Source organism: Quercus suber, unplaced genomic scaffold (assembly GCF_002906115.3).
Source record: "Quercus suber isolate HL8 unplaced genomic scaffold, Cork oak 2.0 scaffold_444, whole genome shotgun sequence".
Lineage (NCBI taxonomy): Eukaryota > Viridiplantae > Streptophyta > Magnoliopsida > Fagales > Fagaceae > Quercus > Quercus suber.
The window spans coordinates 473739-487922 of NW_027069895.1; the positions used below are offsets into that span (position 1 = coordinate 473739).

The 14184-nt window shown below is 32.9% G+C and overlaps 1 protein-coding gene across 1 annotated transcript in view; it reads left to right on the forward strand.

The window, feature by feature from the left end:
- Positions 1 to 7457, forward strand: part of LOC111999879 (beta-glucosidase 18) — a 20467-nt gene extending 13010 nt beyond the window's left edge. The window contains exons 3-11 of the mRNA XM_065762153.1: positions 253 to 328; positions 411 to 485; positions 1185 to 1272; positions 3571 to 3854; positions 4216 to 4282; positions 5588 to 5864; positions 5984 to 6086; positions 6343 to 6451; positions 7163 to 7457. Of these exons, the coding sequence (XP_065618225.1) occupies positions 253 to 328; positions 411 to 485; positions 1185 to 1272; positions 3571 to 3854; positions 4216 to 4282; positions 5588 to 5864; positions 5984 to 6086; positions 6343 to 6451; positions 7163 to 7418 (1335 nt within the window). The 3' untranslated portion in view covers positions 7419 to 7457. The remainder of the gene's footprint in view (positions 1 to 252; positions 329 to 410; positions 486 to 1184; positions 1273 to 3570; positions 3855 to 4215; positions 4283 to 5587; positions 5865 to 5983; positions 6087 to 6342; positions 6452 to 7162) is intronic.
- The last annotated feature ends 6727 nt before the right edge of the window (positions 7458 to 14184 follow it).

Sequence of the window (14184 nt, forward strand, 5' to 3'; positions counted from 1 at the left end):
TGGTGGCTACGTGGCCTTTTTTAATCCAATTAGTCTGTTGGCATGTAATCTTTAAATCTTATAATTAGCTATTTATTATTGTAAACATATCAAATTAATCAAATGATATATTATCGTGTAGATTACTGTGCGGATATTATTTTACTAATTTTAAGGATATGAAAGTTGAAACTCAAAGGACAAAAATAATAGAATGGAATGAAGTTCAACGACCAAAATGGTTGTCCATCCTAATTACTTCTATATGCACAGGAAGACCTTAAGATAGTGCAGTCTTTGGGGGTTAATGCATATCGGTTCTCAATTTCTTGGGCAAGAATCCTACCTAGTATGTATCTGAATTCTGAACTTGTCATTTACCCAATGTCAATCCATAATTTTACCAACTTATTATTTCTTGATCTTAACAGGAGGAAGATTTGGTGAAATTAATCCAAGAGGGATCATGTTTTATAACGAAATCATAGACAATTTATTGCTCAGAGGTAACCTTCTGGGTTTCTTTAAACAACTTCCTTAATTTCTTTATAATTTGCCAAAAGACATGTAACTTATTTCTAACGAAAACATTTAGGACACGTTTGGTAGACTGTAATAGACACTGTAATGTAATACATATTCCTATGGCATAACTATTCAGTTGTTTAGTTATATTTTTATTACAATTAATAGTTATTCCTTATGAATAACTATTAACAACTATTCTTTATCAAAAATACTGAATATCTATTACTTCACTTTATGTAATAATTTTTTTTTTTAAATTCCTAAAAAACCATTAGTTGCCACATCTTCAAAAGGAAAGAAAGTAAATTTTCCTTCTTGTTAATTATTAGCTCTATTTTAAACATCCTAAGATAAGTATATTTTAGGAAATTTGACTTAAAAATGTTTTAATTACACATTATTTTTATACTCTACTAAATTGTTGATGCATATTCAGGATTCTATTCCTAAAAGGTCACCAAACTAATGAATAGTAATACATATTACATTACAACTTAATATATTCCTTGTAATACTTATTCCTATTCTCATGTAATAATTATTACAGTATATCAAACGTGCTCTTAGAATTCAAATCGCCTCATCTCAATTATTGAATTATAAAAAAAAAAAAAATTATTTACAGTTTATGGTCTCGAAATAGCAAATATAAGCAAAGGATTTGATGTATGATGTAGGAATTCAACCATTTGTGACCATACACCACCATGACATTCCGCAAGAACTCGAGGATAGATATGGGGGATGGCTCAGCCCTCAAATACAGTAAGGGTCCGTTTGGATTGAACTTATTGTTGCTGAAACTAAAAACTAAAAACACTGTAGCAAAATAATTTTTAAATGTGTAAATAGTACCGTGGGACCCATTTTTAATATTTTTTAGTGCGTGAACAGTGCTAAACAGTGCATAAACAGTGTTTTTTTTGTCTCTAAACAGTAAAATCATGTGATTTTACTGTTCACTGGCCGGAAAAAAAAAAAGGAAAAACTCAAACGTGGACGCACATTGAAAACGCAGAGGCCAAACGCCCTCTAAATCTTAATTCTCTGCCTTCTTTACATCCTAACAAATGCATTATCAAATTAACAAAAATCGTTTTCAACCACACATTTTATCACAACTTGATGACATGTTACATATAAACCTATTACATTTTTTCCATCATTCACAGTTCGCATACCTAATTTCACAACTTATTGACTTGTACGATTATGGTCCTCTTGAATTGTAAAATTGGGTGTTAAAATAGGTGTGAAATTTTGGCTTAATTTACCATGCTTTTTAAGGGCCTTCCCTATACTTTCCCGTNTGAGCAGTTCAAGATTTTTTCGGTCGGACCGTACGGTCGGGTTCGGGATTCAAAACCATGTTTGATATTGGTAAAGGAGAAAAAATTTAGTTTGATATTAGTAAAGTGAAACAAAGTGGACAATAAAATATTAGTAAAATAAAATTTGATTAAAAAAAAAAAAAAAAAAAGGAAGGAGAGGAAATTAGAAAAATATGTTAAAAGTACAATTTTGTCCAAAGAAAATAATGTCCCCTGCCAGTGCCAGCTGTGTCCCACATTAAATTTGTTCAATTTTTTCTTACCAGTCATGTCATGCTTTTTTTCTAACTTAATTTTTTTATTCATGTGAGAACCAGCAAACCTTAACAAGCAACTTAGTATTCTCCTTACACAACATGCACCCTGACCAATAACAGAAGTCACACAGCCACGTTCATGGAAAGTGCAAAGGAGAGAAAAAAGAAACACTGCACGCTGTGCAGAAAGCCAGAAAGCGACTGTGGTCATATGTGAATAAAAATTATTATCATCTAAGGTGCATCTTATGGTAACATATTATCCTTTTAAATAAGGGAATGGAGATGAGAAACGTTTAAATGAAAGGATTCAATGTATAATTTTTTTTTTAAGAGATACAATTTGTAATTTATCTGTATTTTTATTTTTTTAATATACACATCACCCTCAAATGTATACCGTATTTTAACAACCTCATTCACTCTTTTTTACATGTATATGTTTGTTTTTCAAAAAAGAAAAGATAATTGACCTATATTGATTAAATTGATATGTTGAGTGTACTATAGTTTGCTTCACATTTCTTTAAAAGCCCCTTTGAATTTTGAGTGAAGTTTCTTGTGTGACATTGTGTTAGAGGATCATTATCTCTCTCTCTCTCTCTCTCTTTTGTGATTTGTGTGCCTATTTCTAAAATAAAGGAAAAAAGAAATTAACATGTATGTGTTTGTTTCTTTAAAAAAGGAGTAATTGTCTAATATTTATCTCTCCTTAAAAAATTTATATATTGGCTTTTTAGTGAAGTTTGTATTATGTTTTTATATTAAAACTCAATGTTCTCTCTCCTGTATGTGGACTAAAATAGGTCTTTCTTTTATATATATATTTTACAAGTATTCACACCAACATAATTTTCTTTATGAATTTAAATTAGTTGTGTATCACTATTACATTAACATACAAATATTTTTTCCTCCACCACTCAAAATTTACTATGCCACATAAGTCTTCGTGACAAAGCGTGTCACCAGAATTTTTGAAAACTTTTCACTTAACCAACCACTGCCACAAAAGATCACAACTATCATATGTTTGTGGAAATTTTTTTAGTGATTAATTTATTTATTGCAGATAGAGAAATGATATGTCTACAACATTTTTACAACAAATCATAAGTGGCAGGTTGTTACTGGTTGTTATTGTTGGGACAAAAAAGTAATTTTAGTATTAGTTTCAAATTTGAACCAATAATAACTAATCACCTGTGATTTGTTGTAAAAATATTGTAAAATTATTGTAGACATAGCGCAGATATTAACTATTAGAAAAGTCCGCACTGCCTTTCCACCGTGTACCACTGTTCTGCCCACTTTTCCTTCACAACCAACGCAAATAATAAACTGACTGTCGTCAGTAATATATAGAGAGAGAGAGAGAGGGTTCCAAATCTCATGACTACCACCATAACCCCGTACTCATATCTCCACACGTGCCAATTCCCCACCATCCAGCGCCTCCGCTCGTGCCAAACCAGGCATCGCTTCCTCCCTAGCACGTGTGCCCCAGTTACGAGGAAGTTGAAACTCGTTGTTGCGGAGGCGGCGGAGACGACGCGTGCGATGAAAGCGGCGGAGGACGGTGTGCTGAAGAAGGGCATAGCCGAGTTCTACGACGAGTCGTCTGGCGTGTGGGAGGACATATGGGGGGACCACATGCACCATGGGTTCTACGACCCGGATTCTACTGTAGATGTTTCGGGTCACCGGGCGGCCCAGATCCGTATGATCGATGAAGCGCTCCGATTCGCAGGGGTTTCGGGTTGGTTCCTCTCACTCATTCACTCACTCACTGTTATGCAATCAGCTAGGAGCTAGCTCCAACTTTTAAAATCAAATTTCAAAGCTAATGTTGGTACTGACTGATGACTATGTTTTTTTTTTGGGAAGAGAGTGATGACTATGTTGGTGTTTGTGTTTCCCATGCAACATGCGCACGCAGTGGGGCTTTTTTTGATTTGGCTCATGAGCTTGTAGTTCTAGCTTCTAAGTTCATTAAAAAGTTAAATAGGAAAACTAACTAATTTTTTTACAGATTTTTATATATATATTTTTTATAAAAGTGATATTAATTAAAAAAAAATGATTTATTAATAAATATGTGTGTTCACTGTTCAACCAAGTATTTGCATCTGATGATAGCCAGAAAATAGAAGAAAAAGAGATGCTTTTTTATGGTAGTGCTCATAGGTAAGTAGGTTAGGGGGTTTGAGTTTGTGGAGAACGTGATTAATGCATGGTACACACGTTCAATAAAAATAGCATTTATGGCAGACAGGGATTGTATAGACTCAGGAAGGAGAGTCATGTCATGAAATATTATAAGTTTATTTGCAGACGTTTTATAAATTGATATGATACCGATTATATTAAGAAATTCAAACAGTATTCTGCTCGAAGGGACATTAGTTTTATTCAATTTCACATTAAATTGTAAATTTTTTGTAGTAAAATTTGTAATAATTTTAACATTTTTTTTTTTATCAAGATATTATGGTCTACAGCTGATGTGAGCTTGACTAAAATCTAAATTTGTCTATAGCTGATGTCATGCTCTCTGCAAAATCATGTTCCTTGTTTTTCTTTTCTTTTCTTTCCTTCTATCATTCCTTAAAAGGAACAAAACAGGACAACTATTTACACCATTTTAGTTTGACATTGCTTCTAAATTGGTCTATTGACTATAAAAACTTGTAAATACACTATCAAATATTACAATAATGTCAATATTTCCTTTCATTAACATCTGTTTAGAATACTGCCACTAATCCACCTAAAAATGACATTTTGAATTGAAAAGAAAAATAATGTTGTTTACTAGTGGTGAAAATGTGACATATCATAAAGGAGGGTTCCCCTCAAAACTTACAATGTTGAGGTTCTAAATTGTAAGTTTTGCAATTTGAGATACTAATTTAGAAGCTATACCAAACTTATATGTGTAAATTACATTTCACTCTTTCATTTTTTTTCACTCTAAATTCATTGCTACCTTGTTGCCCATATTCTGTCTTTTTTTTTGGGAAATTTAAGTTGTTCTTGCCAACTCCAGACTACTTACTTAGATGAGTTGGAGATCTTTGGAAGAGAGGAATGTAGGTCTGGTTTATTAACATTGATGATGCCCTAAGGTTTTCTCCACAAAAGCAGTGAAAGAACTAAATTGGGAGCACTCTTGGGAGCACTCTTCATGAATTTGCTCTGACCAAAGATGTGGAAGAAAGAACTAAATAGAGATTGTTATATAAGAAATTTGTCATTGTCACTTGACAAAACAAGCTTGTATTATACATAGGAACCATCTCATCAATTTGTAGTTTGTAAAGCTCCTATTAGTACTTTTAGTTGTTGCCAATGAATTCTAGCTTAGGTGGCACCTTAGAATATAACTCCTTGAGTATTGAATAATTATTTTATATATATATATATATATATTCATTGTTTCACTTTAAATTATTAATGCCACAGTAGTTTTTTTTTAATGACTTGGGACAGTCCGATTTTTTTCTATACATGCAGGATACTAGATCCCCTAGTATTTGGTGATTACCCTCCTGAAATGCGACATATACTTGGAAGTGAATTGCCAAGGTTCTCCCCTAGAGAAAGAAAACTTATAAAAGGCAGTCTCGACTTCATTGGCATCAATCACTATTCAACTCTATATGCAAAAGACTGCACCCATTCTGCTTGCACTGATGGCGAAGATCGCCCAATCCAAGGCTTTGTAAACACCACTGGATATCGAGATGGCGTTGCAATTGGAGGACTGGTATGCTAATAATTGCTAATATAATTGTGCCTTAGCTAGCTAGTCCTAATAAGTTTCCCAATATTTGTGTTTTTTTTTTTACAATGTGTTCTCTGCAAGGTTTCTTGTTTCTTTGGCAGACTGGATTGCCAAGGTTTTTTGTCGTTCCAGAAGGCATGGAGAAGATCATTGACTACGCTAAGAATAGATACAATAACAAGCCCATGTTTGTGACTGAAAACGGTGAGTGTAATAGCCCACTATTTTATTTTTTTTCCCCTCTAAAAAGAATGAATTAATTTATGCATGTAATTCTAGTTTCAAGTTTAATTATTTGACATTTTTTACCTTAAAATATAGCATTATTTGAAATGCTTTTTTTTTTAAGCACCTATTAGGGGTGAAAAATGCCTCCTGCCTAGAATTCAAACCGTAAATACTGATGGTAATGTCTCTTGAATTTTAAAGTGTGACATTTCAATCTTTAACTCGTGTTCAGGGTTTACGCCACCAGAGAAACAGAGTGAACAGGTGCAGGACTTACTAGAAGACATAGACCGAATCAAGTTTCATAAGGCCTACCTTGCTGCTTTGGCCCGAGCAATAAGGTGAGAATGAACTTCTATCTTAAAATCAGAGACCTACCTTGTTCCAACTACATGAATAATGTCTTTACCCAACGAATTGAAAGTTCAAATGAGACATTGGTTAAATGGCACATGTATTTAATATATGTGTCATGTTTTCTTTATGTACATGTGAGTTAAGAGAAAGTACTAGGATAGCGCATCCATCCAAGTTGATAGCGTCATACCCTTATTGTGTATAGTGGTATTTTTTTTTATATTATAAATACAATAGAATTTTAACCTAATAACATCCCTTTTATGATAATCACTTTTTATTATTAGATGAAGACATTAATTAGTTTATAATGTAGATGAGATTTAAATTTTGAACTTCAAATTTTTGATTTGAGACAAAAAATTTTACTAATTGAGCTAACTAACTATGACCCATTAAATTTTAGTTGTAGTTAGAATATACAATAGGTTTAAGATTAAACAACTCTCATAAATTAGCTAACTCAGAACCATTAGAAATATAATATTTATTTTTATTTAAAAAACTAAAGGTTATTTCCTTGGGCATATATGTAATACTTTCATGGTAGAAATATATGTAAAAATATAAACCATTCTATTATTTACTTAAATGATTTAAATTTATAGATAACATGATTTTTATTCATCAATTAATAATAATAATAATACTTGATTAATATCAGATTAAGAATTTGGTTTGGATGATATTGACAGGAATGGGGCCGATGTGCGAGGATATTTCATATGGTCCTTGATGGACAATTTTGAATGGGTACATGGCTACAAAAAAAGGTTTGGACTTTACTACGTTGATCGCCAAACGTTGAATCGCACTCCGAAACTTTCTGCTAGATGGTTTACAAGTTTCCTTACTAACAATAGTCACAGCAGTAAAGATGAATTTTGGAGGGACTCGTTCAGAAACAAAGACATGCTTAAAAGATCAGGGGATAAGAAAGCAGATATATAATTCTATCATAAAATCATTCTGATTTGCTTTTTATTATTGTTCTATTATTCTTGTGGTGCACAGCCATTGTTGATTTGATTAGATGATAACGAATAATCAGTAAGCTTCACTAAAGACAAAATGTTAGAAGATGCAGTAAGCATGATTTTAAAGATAAAGGATAGTGCAAAAATTTTATAGTTCAATTCACACTTTCTAATAATTTTTAACAGAGAAGTTTAGGCTCAAATCTACTCTCTTTATTGTAACTATTAAATTATACAAAATTGGATAATATAAAATAGTTTAATATATATTGTAACCCAAAATTGAACCTCGGATATTTTTTTTTTTCTCTTTTTATTTTATTTTATTTTATTTTTTTTTAAGATTCCCAGACAATAAATTTTTTTATAAAAAAAGAAAGTACTGATTTTTTCTTTGTTTGCCACACACTGAGGTATAAGCGGAAATAAACCAAACCGTCACGGTATAGCCTAATTTTCCTAAAGCGATATTGATTCCGTCATTTTAAAGCGCTAACTGGAAAAGGTGTACCTGGGGCGGCTGGTCTGGCTGGGGTAGATTGCTTATTTTTTTCCTTTTTTCTTTTTTTTCACCCCTTTGGTCTGATAAGATTTGAATCTAAGTTCTATCCTAATAGATATAATCCCACCTTTTAATGACTTGAATTAGGATCAACTATTGAATAAGATTTTTTGAATTAATTAGTACACTCTAAATTTCTTAAATAATCAATATCTAAATTATGGATAATATGAAAATATCTAAATCACTTAGTTTACTTTTAAGGTCTATTTGGAATTTGTTTATTTTGTTGAAATTAAAAACTTTTTGCTGAAAGTACTGTAAATAAGTGTAAAAATTAGCTGAAATAAGATTTTTTGAATTAATTAGTACACTCTAAATTTCTTAAATAATCAATATCTAAATTATGGATAATATGAAAATATCTAAATCACTTAGTTTACTTTTAAGGTATATTTGAGATTTGCTTATTTTGTTGAAACTGAAAACTTTTTTCTGAAAGTACTGTAAATAAGTGTAAAAGTTAACTGAAATAGTACATTAAGACAATGAATAATACCAAAAAGTGTAGTGAAACTCATAAATAGTAGTAAAAATAAACTGAATAGTAAAATAAGTTAACTTTTATAGCTAGAGCCAAATGCACACATAATAGATATATGATTTTAAAAAATTATGATAGAATTATCCTATAAACTTTAAATATTTTACCTAAAAAAATATTTTAATCCAGATCTTCTTCTTTTTTTTTTAAGTTTTTTTTTTTTTTTTGAGTGGTGCTTTTGTGGATAATGGCATTACTTTTTTTGTCTACTTTGTTCCTATGCATGAATTGCCTTGGATACCTTCAGCAACGCCAGAAGGCCCAAAACCATGAACTAGATACGACACTTTCTTTTGTGTTTTATTTGGGGAGAAAAAAATCTGAAGCCACAGGCTGCTAAAATTCCATAAAATGAATTATTGTACGGATTGAAGAAAGGTGACCATGCGTGGCAGGCACCACCCAGTTCAAGACTGTTAGTTGGGACTGGTTGGAAGTGGGAGTTAACCCAATCGTCTGGAACACGAACCTTGTAGAACGTGTAAGAGAATCTAACACTACCCACCTTCCTCGGCTCTTGCCTATCCATAAATATAGAGAGAGTTTAAGACATAGAATCAACTAGTGGAGGTAGAGGACCATTGTGACCAAAAAAACAGAAAGGGAAATGCAAGAGAGAAAAGGAGAAAGAGGGACATGAGCTTTGGAATAGAGATAGCAATGGCAGTAATGGGGTTATGGGCATTGTATTTAAGGCCGATGGTGATGAGATTCGCTGGAGAAATGGCAGAAGTGATGGGCTACGGAATCTACCAGATATTGAGAGGCAGGCCTTCTTTTGCTTTCTCTACCTATCTTCCTTACTCGTCTTCTTTTCTTTAATTACAGAGGAGACATGGTGTGTGTGTGTGTGTGTGTATATATATATATATAGCTAGGTCACTGGATTTATATAGAAGATGAACAGGAAGCAGCTATAACAGTAAATGAATTAGAAAATTTACCTTTTGCCATTTTTATCATGGCACAAAGTCTCTTCAGGTCCTCCATTCCACTGCCACTGCTTGCTCTTCTTGATGTTGATGAGGTAGTTGATGGCAAAAATCATAGGGTTAAGGCCAATAAAAGTAGAATAATGTTAGCTATGGATATATTCTTGTAGAGTAATGTATATTTCATACACTTGTAGTACATACACTTACCACTTTTGCATAAAAATTGTAATTTGAAGTCATGATTTTAGTTCAAAAGGACAAATGTGCTTACTATGCGTATAAATGAGTGTGTGCAATTAATATTTCCATATTGTTATATAACAATGTTGTAAGCTTATGTTTAACCCGAAAAGCTTTCAAATTTGTAACGAATATATAGCACAATAAGATGTTATGAGACATTGATTCTTGGTTTTCGTTATCCTCTTAATTGCTAATTTTATATTTTTATTTATTTTCAAATTGAATTGCAGGAGAATTACAACTCTTGCATAAAATTTTAGTCTATGTGATGAGTCATATTAAATAATATGGTTATTTTCAAAAGCAACATGAGTTAACAAGACGACATTTGGAGTGCAATAAAGGGTAAACTAGAGTTAATCTTAAATTATTAGATATATGTTTTGTCACTACTTACAAAACCTCATAACAAACACAATTACATAAAAGCAAATCAAACAATCACAAGCACACAAAAACTGTAAAGTGTTTGTAGAGAGAAAAAACCTTGTTGATACCTGTTTTTGCTAATCCAAGCCCCAAGGCCTAATAGGAAGAAAAGCCCAAACCAGCCCAAAGAATGGATTGAAAATGGACAAAGAAGGCAAATGGACCACACCCCAAAAGCCCGAAAAGTAAACAATACGACCCTAGCAATGGCCCAAAAGCCCGAAAAGTAAACAATACGACCCTAGCAATGGCCCAAAGAGAGAAAGTACACATGGAAAATGGAGAATAAAGCCCACAGTGGGCTCATTGGCCCTCTTTAAGATAAGGGCAGTGCATAGGAGGCTGTCATGGTAGAATGGCCCTCCTTGAAGAGTAAGAATGAGCCTTGAAGAGGCCTAAGAATAAAAGAATAAGAAAAGGCCCAGCAAGGTCACCCAACAGAAACCAATGAGAAGTAAGGAAAAGGGCACCAAGAGCTAATGGACTCAACCTAGCAAAATGAAATGTGACAAGCCCAAGAAGCTCACATTACTCTTGTGCAAGGGATACAGATAAAACTTCAGATTTCGCAAGAGCAAAAGGCCCAAAAAAAAAAAAAAACCAAGCAATAGTGGCAAAAAACGCATGGGAAATGAAGAGACAAAACGCAAGAAAGAAAACAACAATGGAATAGCCAAAGTACCACCACCTGTAACCCAGCCAATGTAAGGGAGTTAGGACCTAAGGCTAGAGAGATTACAGAGAGGATGGTTTGGTGGAAGGGCGAAAAGAGCATAGTTTTGGTATCCTACTAGGACCTCTTTTGGCAGATACCCTACTAGGAAAGTATCTTTACCAAAACGGGTAATAACCTAGCTAGAACCATCTGGTGCATGATAAAGGGACAAGGCAAAATGGGACTTATAGGGCTTTACCATTCGAGAAGAGAGAGGAAGAGAGGTATTCATAGAAAATTAGGTCTTGCCTAAAATAAGAAAGAGCTTGTCGTAGAGTGAGTAGTTGACCCTTGCTCACGGTCAAAAAAGTAGTGGGATTGATTGAACCCATTTACATACAGCCAAAAGGTAGTGGGCCATCTCCTAGCATGGTAAGTGTCTTCAGCAGATAAAGGTAGTTGATGAAGAACAAAGATAAAAAGGGGAAAACACATAGACTTGTGTTGGGATATAAATAGGAACAATACCATAAGGGAACAACACAGTAACCTATGAAATTTGAATAGGAAATTGAAAGTGAAAGAACAGAGAAAAGGGAAAAATGAAGTGAAACTTAAGAGAAAGAAAAAAGTGACTATAGTAGAAACATCATGCATCACTAGACAATTTTTTCCCTCCCTTATGTAACAAAACCAAAATATTTGTAATCCCACTAGAAAAAGTAGCTATTTTGATCTATTCTCCAAATCATACAAATTTGTAGTCTCCCATGGTGATAAGGTTGCGTAAGTTGAACTTTGGGCTCTTTTTAGTCTACATCCTACAGAGATTCCTTTGTTATGTGCATTATTATGTCTGCCATTCTAACTATGCATAACTGCTAATGGAATATTTGGACTAACAATCATTCTGCTGCACTATATTTATATAATTTTGTTTTGGAGTGTTTGTCTTGTGCATAGATTGGTTCTAAGGGAATCTTGCGGAGAGTCAAGCCTAACTCCCTTACCCTCTGTAGAAAGCCTTAGCCCAAAGGCATGAAAATGCCCCTCCAAACCCATACAATGCAAAAATACTCTCTAATGCATATAACACCAACCAATTTACTACTAAGAATAGTTCCAATACATCACATTTACAAATTCTCCAAGATATGTAAATGAAATAATATTCAAGCTTCCCTGAGATGACAAGTGAGGGGAAAGCAAGACTCACTCTATCTAACTGATTCTCAAAACTAGTAACTCGCTTGACATGTCACCAGACATCCTAATCTCTCTCAACCGATTCTTTAGTCAACGGCTCCATTTACAGCATTTGGACTCTCATCTTAAATACAAGCGTACCCAAAATGTACAAATACATGAGAGTTTATTGGTATAAATGCACTTTTGGTCCGTACATTTTGGGCTGATTCTTGATTTCGTCCCTAAATTCAGTCCACAATTTTAAAAAAAACATTTTTATTTTGGTCCCTGCCATCAACCCAATAATAGAAAAATCTGAGGTGGCAGATAAAATGCACTATGTGCACAGTAAATGTTAATGTGGCTAATAAAATAATAATAAAATATTTTATTTGACATTTTTTAAATGCCACATCAGCATTTTCTAAAGTAAAAACAACCACATTAGTATTTTTTAAATTAAAAATAAAAATAATTTTTATTTTCTCAATTTTAGTTTAATTAAAAAATAAAAAATAAAGGAAGTTCAGATCTCAAGGTCTTTCTCTCTTAAGCTCATCTCAGTATTTTTATTTTATTTTTCAATTTGACTCTCTAAAGCTCCCTCCTCTTCAAAAGCAAGTTCAGATCTCTCTCTCTAACTCACCCTCTCTCTTTTCCTCTCTTATTGGTGGTGGTGGTGGAGTCATCCCACAATGAGGACATGAAGGAGTTGCAGCGAACAGAGTGGTAGTCGATGGACTGGACCTTAGATCAAAATCTCTAAAGCTCGACTGACTAATGTTTTGCTTACCCAAATGAAAATCTCTAAAGCTCTCCCCCTTAGGTTGATGGTGGTGATTGGTGAGGAGGAGATCGGTGGTTGTGGGTTTAATCTGGGCTTAGAGGGGGGGTGTGGCCATGGGTCTTCACTCTTCAACCATGGGTCAGTAGGGAAGATGGGTAATCAGCCATGGGTCTTAGGGAAGAAGAACAAGAAAGCTATGGAGATTCGAGCATGGGTCTTTGTTGAATTTTTTGGGTTTTTTTTGTGTTTGTTTCCCAAGAAAATTTCTAGGTTTGGGTTTGTTGGAGATTAGTTTGTTTACTAAGTTTATGGATTTGATTTGCTGTAGAATTCGGTGTTGATTGTGTTAGAATTTGTTGAGTTTGATTGTCCAAATGGGTTGGCCAATTAGATATGTTGGGGAAGAACATGTTCTTATGTTCTTCCAAAAAAATAATGAAAAGCTATGGAGATAACAAGAAAGCTATGGAGATTCGGGCGTGGGTCTTTGTTGAATTTTTTGGATTTTTTTTGTGTTTGTTTCCCAAGAAATTTTCTAGGTTTGGGTTTGTTGGAAATTAATTTGTTTACTGAGTTTATGGGTTTGATTTGCTGTAGAATTCGGTGTTGATTGTGTTAAAATTTGTTGAGTTTAATTGTGTTAGATATGTTAGGGAAGAACATGTTCTTATTTTCTTTCAAAAAAATAATGAAAAGAAAAAAAAATACAAATTTAATTATTTATTTTAATAAGATTTAAGGTTTTGTTTTTTATTTTATTTTATTTTTAAATTTTATGACATGGATTTTTTATTATTAAAATGTTGATGTGTTATTTTTAGAAGCCAAATAATTTTTTTTATTTTATTAGTCACGTCAGCATTTATTGTGCACATAGTGCATTCTATCTGTCACCTCAGATTTTTCTGTAACTAGGTTAACGGTAGGAACCAAAATAAAAATGATTTTCTAAAATCAGCGACTTACCTAGGAGCGAAATCAATTTAGGGACCAAATCGAGAATTGGCCCAAAATGTAAGGACCAAAAGTACATTTACGACAAGTTTATTTGCATGAAAATAAATAAAAATTTGACATAAAATAAGTCAACACTTAAATTCCCAACACCTCATATTCACACCTGCCAATTACAGTATATTTGAATAATGTTTACCATGAAACTATTTATCTCTTAATTTAAAAGGGGATTATATGGCTAAGTATAACTAGAGAATGTAAATATGAGTTAACATGGATATATTAGAATTATATTAGCTATGAGAATATATACTTATGAATTTAAAAGGTCTGATGTGATAAATACACAATTGAAAGGTGTAAATATGACGCTTTGCATTTATGCTTTATATAAATTTGTTACATTTTAGGTTATATATCTTGGCTAATTGCCATATATA